Source organism: Cygnus atratus, chromosome 4 (assembly GCF_013377495.2).
Source record: "Cygnus atratus isolate AKBS03 ecotype Queensland, Australia chromosome 4, CAtr_DNAZoo_HiC_assembly, whole genome shotgun sequence".
NCBI classification, from domain to species: domain Eukaryota; kingdom Metazoa; phylum Chordata; class Aves; order Anseriformes; family Anatidae; genus Cygnus; species Cygnus atratus.
The window spans coordinates 26,165,703-26,179,979 of record NC_066365.1 but is presented as its reverse complement, the minus strand read 5'-3'; the positions used below and the strand labels follow the sequence as shown (position 1 = coordinate 26,179,979).

At 55.7% G+C, this 14,277-nt stretch overlaps 1 protein-coding gene across 1 annotated transcript; it reads left to right on the top strand.

Annotated features, from left to right (window-relative positions):
- Positions 1-5,062: 5,062 nt before the first annotated feature.
- Positions 5,063-7,967, top strand: LOC126913283 (maestro heat-like repeat-containing protein family member 2B). Its single transcript, XM_050710321.1, has 8 exons — positions 5,063-5,214; positions 5,450-5,587; positions 5,786-5,897; positions 6,103-6,246; positions 6,521-6,703; positions 6,848-6,999; positions 7,499-7,621; positions 7,856-7,967. The coding sequence occupies exons 2-7, from the start codon at positions 5,469-5,471 to the stop codon at positions 7,542-7,544; spliced, it is 756 nt and encodes a 251-aa protein (XP_050566278.1). The 5' UTR covers positions 5,063-5,214; positions 5,450-5,468; the 3' UTR covers positions 7,545-7,621; positions 7,856-7,967.
- Positions 7,968-14,277: the final 6,310 nt, after the last annotated feature.

The following is a 14,277-nucleotide window of genomic DNA, read 5'->3' as shown; positions in this document are numbered from 1 at the left end:
CATCCAGTTCAAAGTGTTTTCTTCTCTCTTGGACCTCAGAACTTGCCGAAAAATCTCGCCCTGGTGCAGAGCATCACCGAGGTCGGTCGTGCCATCCAAGCTGTGGGCAACTTCGGCAGCTTTGATCCCGTCCTGCAGCACAAGCTGCTGCTGATCCTGCAGGTGAGTGCCCAGAGCCAGGGCTGTCTTGCAGGGGAGTTTTGGGCCATGCCATGAGGCATGAAGGTCTCCCTCAGCCGAGTGGGAGCTCCTGAGCTCCTAGAGCCATGTCCCCAGCTGGTGGGGCCCTTGGGTGCTGGCAGTCAGTGGCCATGGCCGGGCAGCCGCTGGGGAGCTGCTACATCCTGCAGCGCCTCTGTGGGAGCTGCAGGAGTGATGGAGCCAGTGTCTGGTAGTAGTGCCCGTCTCTGGGCAGGGTGCAAGAGCTCTCCTATGCCCAATGCCCACTTTGCCAATTTCTCTCTGGGACTTGCAGAACTTGATGAAGAAGACTCTCTGGGACTTCCCGGCATCGTCACTGCACCTGAAGGTGATTCTGGCCCTGGAGCAGTGGAGGTAAGAGCGAGGAGCTGCGGGGGCTGTGAGGCGGGATGACGTTCCTCCTGTCGGGGAGCTCCCAAAGGGGGTAGGGGATGAGGAGCAGCATCTACAAGAGAGAGGGCTGGGCTGTTGTGCCCAGTGACCTGTAGGGAAGGTTCTGGGCGGGGAGAAAGGCTCTGGTCCTCCTGCCATCTGGCAGGGAAGATAAGGAGCCCCAGGGTCTCCCTCACTTGGAGTTGGGGGGTATTTGCTGCCGGGGAGGAGACAGCAGCTGCCGGAGCTGAAGGCAGCACTCACCGCCACAGGCTAGGCTGGTTGGGTTTTTGGGGCTGTCGATGAGGACAAGCCCAGATGCCATTTGACCGTCTCTGGAGAGCGCTAGTAACTTCTCTTTTTTTCTCTCTTCCTTTTTCCCCTTGCCAGCAAGCTGAAGATCTCTTTTAGCAGGAAGGAAATTTGCAGCCTGCTGTCTGACTGCTGCCAGTCCATTCTGATACCTCCTTCAGCGGCTGAGCAGATGGAGGAGATAGGGAACGCAGAGGTGGCAGTGCTGCAGCTACAGGTACCTTGCTGTCCCTTCCCTGCCCACATCTTGGTCAGGACCCCTCCCCCAGCACAACCTGTGCGCTGGCAGCAACCGTGATACCGCATCTCCGTCCCTCTCCTCCGCTTCCAGTCTCTGCACGTGGCCACGAAGGCTCTGGGCCGGCTCATGGCAGTCGTGCTCGAGACAAAGCCAACCCCTGTCGTCTTCGTAGACATCGTCCACGTGAGTATCCATGGGGCGATGGGGAAAGCATCCCTCCTGTCAGTAGTGGGGACCGAGATCTGGGGCCCCTGGCGAATTAGCAGAGGAGCAGGAACCTCCTGCTGCCACGCCAGGTCACTGTGACCCCAGGGAGGCAAAGAAGCGGGCCCTGCAGGGGGGAAAGCCAAGAGGCAGCCCGGGGCCGGCTTGGAGCAAGGAGATGGCTGCATGAAAGAGCTCCTGGGTGGGGGCAGCTGTGTCTGAAGAGAGTGGGGCAGTGCAGGCAGCAGTGCCAGTACTCGGTGGGGCCGCGGGGCAGGCCCTCAGGGAAAGTGCCAGGAAGGGAGGGAAATGGAGAGGGATGGCGGGAAGGGAAAGACGCCCCTTGCGAGACAGAGCTGTTCTGCCCCAGGTACTGTGGCTCTGGCTCTCCTCGGACAATCCGTGGGTGCGCAAGAGGCCCTGCAGGTCTTGCGCCCAGCTGCTGGCGGATTGCAGAGATGGAGTCACTTTCCAGGTGAGTAAGGATGCCCACCGTGTGCCCCCTGCTCCCTGGAACCACTGGGCCTGGAAGGGGAGCTCTGCCCAGCTGTGCACGGGCTTTCGGGTCCCCCAGCGCTACGGGGTGGCCCCTCTGCCCAGTCCTGGCTTGAGTGGGGCACGGGTGGGAGACGCAAGGGGGCGCTGGGGCCACCTACAGCCTTTGTTCTTCCTCTCCCCCATGCAGACAAGATGTGCCTACGTGCCGTTTGGCTCCTTGGCGGGATTGCTGGGGCCTCTGACCTATGACCCCGTGACCAGCTCCCGCCAGCTGGCCGCTACCTGCCTCAGCTCCCTTCTCCACATCCAAGGTGAGTAGAGCAGGCGCCTGCCGGCCCTCTCTGCCCCGCCTGGCCCTACCAGGATCCCAGGGGCTGGGCCCTGCTGCCAGCAGGGAAAGGAGAGGCACGGTGCTCGGCTGCTGCCCTGTCCCCACCCTGTTCGTCCTCTCCACCTCCCCAGCCACCTGGGGAGGGATCCTGGCAGAGGGCCACCCAGTCCCACCTGCCAGCAGCGTTTCCCTGCAGCCGGGGGCACTCAGGGCCATCCCCTGCTGCTGACAGCAGGACGTAGACCCCTAAAGTTAGGAGCGTTAGGAAGGAGGGAGCTGAGCTGCAGGCCCAGAGCGTGAGGCGATGGATTTTGGTTCAACCCCTTTCCAGCCCCTTGAGAAACAGTCTCTGTACTGAAGGAAGCTGCTGGATGGGGCACCAACCAACCCCCCGGGAAATCACGTAGAAGGCAGCTCTTACCACCTTTTCACTGAGCAGCATCTGTCTGCGCTGAGGAGCCTGTGGGCCTCCCAGAGACGCTGGTGGCCTGTGTGGCAGGAGGAGAGGCAGCTGCAGGGAGCAGAGGCCTGCAGCCCCTGAAACAAGCACCTCCAGGGAAAAGAGGGGTCTGTTCAGCCCAGGCTTTATCCGCTGCAGAACCTGGCAAGGGAAACATCCCGCTGCACCGAGTTCAAGACTAACTACCCTGGCCTCTGGTCCCCCTTCAGCAAAGCCTGGGAACGGAAGTTCAGTTTCCCTAAGTGTGACTCCCCTTTTCTCCCCATGCTCGTTCCAGCCAAGGCCACGAACAGGGTGTTCGAGACAGACGACCCTGCGAGCTCGTGTGAGGGGCTGAGTACCCGGATCGCCACATCTCAGCAGCTCCAGACCTCTGTCAAAATTGGAGAGGTGAAGAGTGCCCTCAAGTTTGCATTAAGTTCTGAAGAGCTGGAGCAGAGCCGTGACAGGATCTCTCCTGTTTCTTGTTTCTTTCCAGATCGTTTGCAAAAACTTCCCCAAAGAACAGGCCGCAGACTTCATGAATGCCATCAAGGAGACCTTCCGGCGTGCCAGAGGAAGACGTGTGCGTGCTGCAGGGAACTGGATGATCACCTTCCTCAAAATATGTGGAAAGGACATTCTTCCAGACGTAAGAGACATTTTTCCGTGACTTGGACTTTCTCGTTTTGGCTGTCGCACCACACGTCTTGCCGTTTGTGTGCTAAAGAAGCTCTCGGTGCAGAGCCAGGGCTTGGGCAGGGTGGTAGGGGTGAAATTTCGCCTTAGAGCTTGAAAGCGTGGCAAGGGAGCAGGCGTGGCTCATGGGCTGAACGTCCACGTCCCCGCAGAAGCAAGGAAGTACCAAGACGTTCTTTGTCCCCTGCTTCTTTCAGGTGCCAGGCGTCCTCTTCATCCTGCTCACCTGCACATGGTCCATGCTGGAGACCTCGTTCATGTACTTTGTGCACGATGCGGTGCTGATCCTGGCCCGCTATCACGAGGAGCTCACGATTGATTTCATCATCCAGAACTTTGTGCCTATGGACAGGTATATGCACTACTCCCTTTCTTGCTGGGGTCAGAGGGCCGTAGCTTGTCTCCACTAGGGTGATCCAAGTGAAGCAGCAGCTCCTTTTCCTACACCAAAATGTCTGAGGTGTGCTCGTATCGCTGGTAGGAACCGGGCATCTTCGCCCAGCCCAGCTGCTGAAGAAGAGTGAGGTGAAGGCATCACAGGTAACAGAGCATACGGGCTCATGGTTGCACATCTCCTTTGCAGAAACACACTGGAGCTGTGGAGGACTCTGGGGAAAGACAGCATTGGCATCTGTGTGCTGAAGCGCTTATCGGAGAAGCTGAAGAGAGTGGGAGACAACAGCTCCGAGCCCAGCTCGTCCAGTCACAGGCTGGAGGACCAGCAGCCTTCTCCGGAGTCCTTGACTGTACGTTCAGTGGCAGAGGCTTTGCGTCTGCTCCCCCACGCACAGTCCGAGGCAAAGGCGTTGGGTGCCCTTTGCAAACGTCTCTGGACACTGCCAGGACACTGTGCTGGGGTGTCTCAGCGTTAGCAGCTTGGGACGGCCGGGACAGCCGCTGCTCCCAGGCTGCAAGGCTGTCACGGATACGGGACGTGCAGGCAGTAAAAGCGCCCCAGGCAGCCAGGCGGCCGGGGCTGGTGGCAAAGCTCTTGTTTAACAGGTGGTTCTCGGTCTAATTTCCCTGTAGGTCGCCTGCGCCATCTCAGAAGTGGTGTCTGTGCAGTCCGAGGAGGGGGTCCAGAGCTTGCTTCCCTCCCTCCTCCCTGGGCTCCTGCTGCAGGTCAGCGAGGCACTGGGGGAAGAGATGCTGTTTGCGCCCCTCAGCCCCTGGAGAGGGCTCTCTGAGGATCAGCGGCGAGAGGACAACGTGCGCAGGTCAGGAGCGGGAGGGGCAGGGAAGGGGGGGCTTGAATTGCCTAGCCAAGCATGTTCGTTTGCTTCCTGTCCTGCTTCCTAGGCACGAGGCCACTTGAGGCTGCAGATTTGTTTTTTTCCTCCCATCCCCGTTTGTTTGGGGTTTCTTCTCTCTGTTTTTCTCTCGGGCAGGCTGTAATTATTGCATGATGGCTTGTCCGAAGTTTGTTTCCGTTACGGTAGAGATGTCTGTGTGCTGAGGGTCTTCCTGTGCGGTGACTTCCAGGGAGCACGAGCACAGCTACCACATCCTCGTAGGGTTTGTGGCCCAGCTCTGGCCACGGGCAGCTGTGCTTTCCTGCCCTAGAGGCTCTGCCGGTGTAATTCATGGCCTGTCAGGGTGCACCATCCATTGCGCTCAGGCGGTGCTGCCTCCCTGCGGAGGTTCGAGTGGTCAGATCAGTCCCCCCACAACATAACAGGGCACTTTGCCGCAGCGTGCTCTTTCCTCCCCTTAAGGCCCAGCTGGGGGGCCCCATCCCGGGAATTCTTTGTAGCACCGCGCTCTGCCCCTGCTCCCGCTCCTCAAGGGCAGGAGAAAGCCGGGGCCGTCTGTAGCCTGCAAGTCCCTCTGCGCAACGTGCTGGCGGCAAGGGCCCGCAGGGAGGGCTGCGGGTGCCTGGCATCGATTGAGCCTGGGGGCCCTGGGCTTTGTCCTTCTGTAAGTGGCTTGGGGCATTGCCAGGTCTAAAAAAGACAGTTGTTTTTTTTTGCCAGCTTTACAGACTTGACGGCTACACAGCGTTGCTTCAGCGTTCTTTGCCTCTCCCTCGATGGAGCTTGGGATGAGTGAAGAACCGGCTCGTAAAGCTGCTGAGCATTCTTGCTCTGCTAAGTCTTCCCCTCCGGAACGCTGCTGTGATCTGAGACTTCTCTGGCTCTTGTTCTTTCACCAGGCCTTTCTGCAAAACTCTCATGTCAGTGCTGAGCAAATGCACTCAGAAGATCTGGCTGACGCCGTTCTGGGTGCAAAAAATGTCGGCGATGCTGGAGAGCCCCCACACTCATGCCGAGGGCATGTGCCTCCTGACGAGGTGAGAGCCCCAAGGCAGCGTCTCACCTTCCTCTGGGTGGCTGCGCCCAGGGCAACGGCTGCCGGGAACCTTTCCTGCGTGCTCGGGGAGCTCTGCTGCAGGACAGAACAGCGCCTGTGCTGGAGGAGGGGAAGTCCGGGGTGGCAGCCTGCAGCCTTCCCGCCTGACCAGGCGTTGCCTCTTGTGCTCTTTGTGCAGTGTCCTGGTCCGTGCGCAGCTCATCTCACAGGAGCTGATCGAGAGCTTCTCCCAGTGGCTGGACTGCCCATCAGCAAACCTGCAGCTGACGGCCATGGCTTTCTTTGCTGAGGTGAGGCAGTAGGAGGGCAGGAGGGCTCCAGAGGGCTTTTCTTAAAGGTATTGCTGCTTGGGCTGCCTCTTTCCGTGGGAAGAGATCGGAAGAAAGCGTCACCACCGAGACTCGGATGGAAGCTCCTTTGTCCGAACCCTGTTTGTGTGCTGTGCCTGGGCTGAGATTGTGTCCTGACTCTCGTGGATGTGTTGCTCTATTGTAGCTGATGAAGGACCCACCTATCGAGGGGAGGAACGTCCTGAAGATTCTCAGTGTCTTCACTGAGAAAGCACAGCACCGAAGCAGCACCATAAGGCAGATGGCAGCGAGAGCTCTGGGCAACGCAGTCAGCAGTGTGCCCGTGGAGGTGAGACGGATTTTCCTGCGCTCTGACTGCAGCCCCTCCCTAGCAAGACCCCGGGGGAGAGCTGCTTCGAGAGCCTGGACAGAGCGGCAAAGGCAAAAACAGGGCTCTTTCCTAAGGCCACGCTCCTTTCCCTGATGCCAGCAGGGCTGCCAAGGGACAATTTGGTGCAAAATGTCAGAGTAACAATGCTTTGTAACAGACCCGTCAGCCACGTAAAGAGCAGCTCTTTGAGGCAGGGAGAGCCCTAAGTCTGTGCATGTCTTTGGCTTTGCAGGTGCAAAAGCACAGGAGACCTGTTGTACAGGTGCTGCAACAGAGCCTGGCGGACACTGCCTGTCCCGAGGTGGTTGCAGAAAGCATGGTGGCGCTAGCTGAGCTCGTGAGGGTGCTGCAGGCAGTGAACTTGGGATCGGCCTTTGAAGACATCGCCAGGTCCACCAAGATGTTCTTCGAGTCTGTGAGTGAACCCAACTCTTTCTGCCGCTGGTCTGAGGAGTGTGGGGTGGGCAGGGGCCTGCACGCGCCGCGTGGATGGCCTCTGCTGGCTGAACGTCTGCTTTGGCCTCGTTACCCAGCTGACAAACGGGTTTCTGGTTTGCAGGAACTAGAGTACCTTCGCTACTCGGCCTTCCGCCTCTATTCAGTCCTGGCCTCCTCAGCCTCGGTCAAGCGGTCGTTCTTCGCCGGAGAAGTGCAGAAACATGGGTCAGCCTTCTCCTGCACCTCCGGGATCCCGACTTTGCAGTTGCCAGCGTAAGTGCCCTTGCAGCTTACTCCCAAAGCCACAGAAAGCTGCGCGGCCACGGCCGAGGCGTTCTGCCACTCCTGCCTGCTCAGCAGCTGCCGGGCGTCTCTGCAGATCCCTCCGAAAAGTGTTCCACCGAGCCTTCCGCTGTGCTGCCCAGGGCAGTCTTAGCAGCATCGCTGGCAGGACCATCTCAGGCCTCTGGTCCTTTTTCTGGCCACGTGCCTTCGTGCCTGCCTTTGCCTCCCGGAGCCGGTGCTCCCCTGGAGAGGGCAGTGGGGAGCAAGCCCACGGATCCGGCCGCCAGGCATCAGGACTGGGTCGGGTGCCGGCCTAAGGGATGGAGCAGGTCCCCTCTGCTGCCGCCAGTGCATTCCCCTGCCAGCGAGTGCCCCTCGGGCAGCGCCCCCCCAGGTGGAGCTCAGCAGCACACAGCTGGACGAGCTCCCTGGGTAGGCCCCAGACACTCTGGTGGAGGAGGAATGACGGCACAACTCTCTTTTTCAGATGTGCAAGATCACCTTCAGTCACTGTGCTCCATTTATGGGGCTGAGTCGGGCGCAGGAGATCATCAATCTCTCCATGAGGCTGGGTGCAAACGAGCTGCAGTATGAGGTCTGCAGTCACCTGGTAAGTAAGCTGTGCTCCGGCGAGACATCAGGGCCCTGCGGCCCTGCCCTGGCTCCCAGAGGGGAGTGTGCGGTGACGCATGCTGGGCTGGCCGGGACTGGGACATGGCCATCCCTCCTGGCCACCCGCTGCCTCTCACCTTCCCCCTGCGGCCCACCCAGCCAGCTGGCTGAGGGTCAACAGAAGGCATCTTTTCGGACCCACATGAACTTGTGCCTTCCTGTCTTTCCCTAGGCCAGATACGCCCCCGCCATGTTGGAGAGGCTCCATACCATCGCCAGGAGAGGCTGCCTAGAGAACGGTCAGAGGCTGCACACATCGGCCGTCGAAATCCTTGGTGAGAGCCCGCACTGGAACTTACCACTCCCCTTTCCCGACCAGAGAGCTGGAGGGGCCTCTGCTTTCTCTTTCCTCTTTCCTCTGGGCCCTGCCTTTGCAGAACAGGGCAGACAGGGTTGCTCAGAGCTTGGCCTGTGTGCAGGAGAAGCACCACACGGCTGGCGCTAGCAGAGTGGCCGGGCCCCTCACGGGGCGATGCTCAGATTGGCTCGCTGCCCCGTCCCGGGGAGGTGCAGGCAGCGTGGTGGGCAGCGGGTCCAGCCTGCCCGCGCAGCTTGCCAGGCACCAGCTTGCTGGTTCATCCTTGCCGGGGCCTGCTCCAGAGGCTGAGCCACAGCACCCACCGTGCTGTGTACCATGGGCTAAAGATGGGGTAGACAGGGACCCAGGGCTTTTCATTGCAACCTGCCTCCGAGTTCCTTAAAAAGCGTTAGCAACCATCAAGCCGTGATATTTAGAGCCTTGCACAGTGGCTCCCCACGTATGTGTCCCAGCTGTAGGGCAGGGCTGGAAGCCAGGGCTGTGGAGCAGTGCTCTGATGTTTGCCTCTTTGCTCTGTACTTTAGATGACATCCTGGCAAGAAGAAGAAGAAGGAATTGAGGCTCCGTCAGATAGCAGGTCGGTTCACGTGGGGCTGAGCTCCGGATCCGTGGGTCTGGGCAGAGGCCAGAGCCCAGAAGCAGCCCGGCAAATGCCCGGCACCAGGGGCCGGCCAGCCAGGGGGGAGCAGCTCCAGGGTGGCACGGGGGACAGCTGCCTGGGCTGGCTGCTCACAGCTCTTTCTGTCTTGTTGCAGCTTTCCAAGGCCGGAGCAGCACCGAGGACACCCGAGCGTGGCAGGCGGCAGACAAAGCCCTCTGTGACTGTGGCACCCTGTGGGCAATAAAATTCCGCACATGGTCTCTCACCGCTGTGTACTTGGGGAAATACAACTCAACGTGGCCTCACCACTGTGGACAAGGGGTCTTTTTCCCAGGGCCAGGGGGGCACGCTGGGGCCTGTGGGGCGAGGCCTGGCAGGATGCACAAATGGGTTCTGAAGGAGCTGGCGGACCTTACCGTGAGGCCTCCCAGGACTATCCTTCAAATGTCACCGCGATCAGGAGAGGCTGCTGACGACCGGGAGAAAGCAAATGTTGCTCCTGTCGTCAAGGTGGGGCAGGAGAGAGACCTGGGCACTGCGGGCAGGTCGGCCTCACCCCAGTCCTCAGGGATGGGATGGGATGGGATGGGAACCGTTTCCAGCCCTGTGCAGACGAGGCTGGGAGGGGAGCAGCCAGCACGGGCGATGCCGGGGGGACGGAGTGCCTCAGCTGCCTGACGGCAGCCGCAGCCAGGCTGGGCGAGGGGAGAGCGGGGCAGGGCCCAGCGCACCGCCGCCGCTCGGCCCCTCTGGGCTGAGGCCTGCCCCCTCATGGTCCCCCTGCCTCGTCCTCCCGCCCCACGCTGGGGGCAGGGGGCGAGGGCTGGGTTGCGGGGGGCTGCAGGAGCGGCCCGGAGGTGAGCCAAGGCTGGGGCTGCCCGGGCACAGCCTGCACGGCCGGTTCTGGCCTGTTCCAGATGGTTGCAGCCGGTTCCCCGACGGACCGGGCGGACTCCACCGGGGCACCCGGAGACACCTCTCAGCCCATCAGAGACCATAACTGCTGAGGCAGGGCGGGTGGGGCCCATGATGGATATTCATTACAGGGCAGGCATGCCATAATAGCTACGCCAGCCCTCCTCGTGTCCGGGGGCGAAGTAGGGAGTTATGTAACATCAGAAGCGCCGTAGTGGGGTTGACATGTGTTTGGCACCTGGGGTGCTTTTTCTATGATTGCTACCTAAGCAATAATCGCGTTACCTAAGCATAACCAAGAAGTGGAGAGACATGTATCCTTTCCCTTAGGGAGTGAGCCAAGCTTGAGGTGGTTTATAGTGATCTGGGCAGCCAGCTTTAGAAGTCAAGTTCAACCACACAGCCGTTCGCTCACCCCCCCCCCCCTCCCTCTCCGATGGGGGAGAGAAACGGGAAAGTGAAGCCTGTGAGTTGATAAAGACAGTTTATTAAGACAAAAAAAAATAATAATAATAATAATAATAATAATAATAATAATAATAGTAATAATGTGTACGAAATAAGTGATGCACAATGCAATTGCTCACCACCCGTTGACCCGATGCCCAGCCTATCCCGAGCAGCCGGCCCCCCCCCCCCACCCCGGCTAGCCACCCCTATATATTGTTCAGCATGACGTCAGATGGTATGGAATACCCCTTTGGCCAGTTTGGGTCAGCTGTCCTGGGTCTGTCCCCTCCCAGCTCCTGCTGCACCCCCAGCCTGCTCGCTAGCAGGACAGAGCGAGAAGCTGAAAAGTCCTTGGCTTGGTGTAAGCACTGCTCTACAACAATTAAAACATCAGCATGTTATCAGCGCTCTTCTCATCCTAATCCAAAACATAGCACCCTGCCAGCTACTAGGAGGAAAATTCTTGGCTTTTGGATTCTCCCTTTTTACAGGTTTCCTTTTTTTCTCAAACGTTGATTTACATATGGCCAAAAAGCATCCCAACTTGGCTTCATTTCAGACTAGTTTAACAAGTTGTTACTTTCTTCCCTTTCGTTTCATTTTGATTTTTAAGCAAATTTTACGAATCCTTGAAAAATTTTAACAAGGCCTGTTGAACACAATGCTTTCTGCAGGAAAGCTCATGTTTTTCTATCTCAGATTTTATGCAATCCTGGCTTTCCTAAGGTCAAGCATTTGATTTGCCAGAAACTACAGACTTAATGTCCCAATTTTTAAATAAACAGATAAATTTTTAATTTTTGCTTTACAGTACTTACGTCAGTTAATGATCCGTTGGAAATTCCTCACATGGCAGAGGCTGTTATTAGAATTGGGCTCCAAAAGTTATACATCTGGAAGAGGAAGATTTTTAGAATTTACAGGAGAAAACAAAAAAAGATCAAAGTCTCATAATCTTCTTGGTTCTTCAGTTAAAAACAGCTTGCTTACTATTGCAACCTTACTGCTCCACTTTCCATTATAAAGTTTTCCACCACAACCGCTCTCTCACTCCCCCCCTCAAAGAGGAAAGAGGAAACGGGGAGAAAATACGATGATGAAAAGGGGCTCAAGGGTTGAGATAAGGACAGGGAGATCGCACAGTAATTAGACTCAGCATAGGGAGATAGTAAGATTTATTGCCTATTACTAACAAGCTAGAGAAGTGAGAAACAAAGGAAAGAAACCAAAAGCACCTTCCCCCCCATCCACCCTCTTCCACCTCCTCCCCCCCCCGAGCGGCGCAGGGGAACGGGGGAATGGGGGTTATGGTCAGTCTATAGCTTCTTCTTCTCCGCCGCTCCTTCGGTCACTCTCGTCCCCTGTGCTGTGGGGTCCCTCCCACGGGATGCAGTCCTTGCTGAACTGATCCGGCGTGGGCTGCCCACAGGCAGCAGCTCTTCAAGAACTGCTCCAGATATGGGTCCGTACCACGGGGTCCATCCCTCAGGAGCAAACTGCTCCAACCTGGATCCCCCACGGGCAGCAGCTCCTGCCAGGTCACCTGCTCCTGCGTGGTCTCCTCTCCACGGGCTACAGGTCCGGCCCGGAATCTGCTCCGGCAGGGGTCTTCCACAGGCCGCAGCCTCTCGGTGCAGGTCCACCTGCTCCACCGTGGTCTCCTCCACGGGCTGCAGCGTGGAACCCTGCTCCACCGTGGTACTCCATGGGCTGCAGGGGGACAGCCTGCTTCACCATGGTCCTCACCACAGGCCGCAGGGGACTTCTGCTCTGGCGCCTGGAGCACCTCTCCCCCCTTCTTCACTGACCTTGGCGCCTGCAAGGCTGTTCCTCACTCCTCTCTCCCAGCTGCTGTGTGGTGCAGCGTTTTTTTTTTTTTTTTTTTTTTCCCTGTCTTAAATATGCTCTCACAGAGGCGCAAAACAACATCACTTATTGGCTCAGCTCTGGTCAGCAGTGGGGCCCTTACCAAACATGGGGCAGCTTCTAGATCCTTCTCACAGAAGGAAACCCTGATCAAATAGGGAAACAAATTTTTGTGATTTTTCCTCATGTCCTGTATGCTTTTCTTTTTCAGAAGGTCAGCAGATTTAAACATTGAACTACACACCTGTTTGTTTTCTGGGGTCTCCAGTATTTTCATGGTTCTATTTGTACTTTTACTGAAAAGTATTTTTTTTTTTTCTGATCTCCATACCCAAATGACATGATTTTGTTTTTAATAGCATGCATCTCCATTTTTAAAGCTTACTTGTTTTTGCTGTTTTGCTGGACTCATCAGTAACAACTTCAATAAGTAATTTTCTTGCTAAACTTGGGTAAAATCGGGGTCTACCCAACAGTCCCTCAACTCAGGACTGAAAGCAGTGGCTGTGGTCAATGTTGAAGGTACTTTGGCCACAAGTGAGCATTAAGGGCATGCTTGTTTGCAACTTCCAAAATTCCATGCATGGAAGCAAACATGACAAAAGCCATACCCAAATTACTCATGAAATAAGGTTCAGTAAGGAAGGACTAGTGTGTGGAGTTAATTTGTTCAAAACAGCTTGATTCTGAACTGGTTATCCAGGATCCATTTTGTAATGGTCCAGCTCTGCCCACCCAGGAAGTGTTGGTAAGTCCCATTCATGTTGCCATTCTTATGAACCAGCCATGCACCTAGAGAGAGAAGTTCATTCAGCTTCAATCTTTTCAAAATTGTTAGCTTTAGATGGCAACTTTCTTTTATTTTTTGTCCCAAGTTAAGGTCAATAGTACAAATGAGCTGAATTATTTCTTAAGTGGTGAAAAGTCTAGAAAATTTTTTTAAAGTATAAGAGTCTTATCAATCTGTGTACTTCCTTCAAGCTGTTCCATTTTTGATGCAAAATGACACTTTAGTTTCAAGTAAGGAGACCATACCTTTAGTTTTCTCAATTTGACTGGCTAATTTTTACCATGGAATAGAGCTCAAATTAGATACAGCTTCCTGCTTTTGTTACATAAATCATATGATGATAATTTTCTAAAACTCTTATTTCCTAACACATTTTGCATGGGCCTCTTCAAATTTAAATCAGGGATTTTCGTTCTAGCAAGATAACTATTGACTGCTGTTAAAACAAGGAGTAGTTTTTTATTTGGTTTTCTTTTGTTTTGCCAAAATTTTTTTTTACAGATATGTTTTTTTTTTTTTTTTTTTTTTTTTTTTTTTTTTTTTTTTTTTTTTTTTTTTTTTTTTTTTTTTTTTTTTTTTTTTTTTTTTTTTTTTTTTTTTTTTTTTTTTTTTTTTTTTTTTTTTTTTTTTTTTTTTTTTTTTTTTTTTTTATATATGAAAAACAGCATAAGGCAGACACAGAGGTTAGTCAAACTGAGAGGCGCAGGCGCTGAGCTCTGCTCTCTGGGGACAGCGACAGGACCTGAGGGAATGGCATGGAGCTAGCACTGGAATGGGGATGCCCAGGGAGGTCGTAAGAGTCTAGACACTTTCTTTAGAGATATTCAAAACCTGCCTGGATGCATAATCCTCTGTGACATGCTCTACGGTTGACAATACCCAGCTTGAGCAGGGCGATTGGACTAGAGGAGCTCTGGAGGTCCCTTCCAACCTCAACCATTCCGTGATTCTGTGATTCTGTGACAGGGAGGTCAGGCTGGGTTGTGAAAGAAAACTTTCTGCACCGAGACGGCGGTCGGGCTCTGGAAAAGGCTCCCCAGGGCAGTTGGTCACAGCACCAAGCCTGCCTAAGTTCAAGACAGCATTTGACAACGCTCTTAACTGCAGGGTCCTGACTTTTTGGGCGGTCCTTTGGAGACTCGGAAGTTGACTCAGTGATCCTCGTGGGTCCCTTCCAACTCAGGATATTCTGTGATTCTTGACCCCAGTGTGAGAAGTGGTGGAAGGTGACAACCAGACTAGCATGATACTGTAGTATTTTGCCACGATGTATCTCAGTGCAGAAGTTTTCCTCTTCAAGTCTACTTCAGTGGTGAGTAGGGACGGCCCTCCTGTTGTAGAGGCCAGGGGTGTGTCTGCAGGCTCTGCTGGGCGAGGGTCTTACAGCTTACATCTCCTTGCACTATCCTTCCAGCGATCCTTGCCGAGGCGATCGGCTCCGGGGCAGGCGCATTCTGCAGCGGAGCGGGGGATCGGGACAGGCAGGGCTTTTTTTCCGGCATCGAGGCCACTCGAGGGAGCCGCCAGGACCCGGCAGCCCTCGCAAGGGAGGCTGACGAGGTGTAGGTGGAGCCAGCAGCGCCCCCTCCCCGGCCGTTCAAAAGCAGCCCCTAGGGAGCGAGAGCGACCAGGAGCACGGTGAACAGGGCGGGC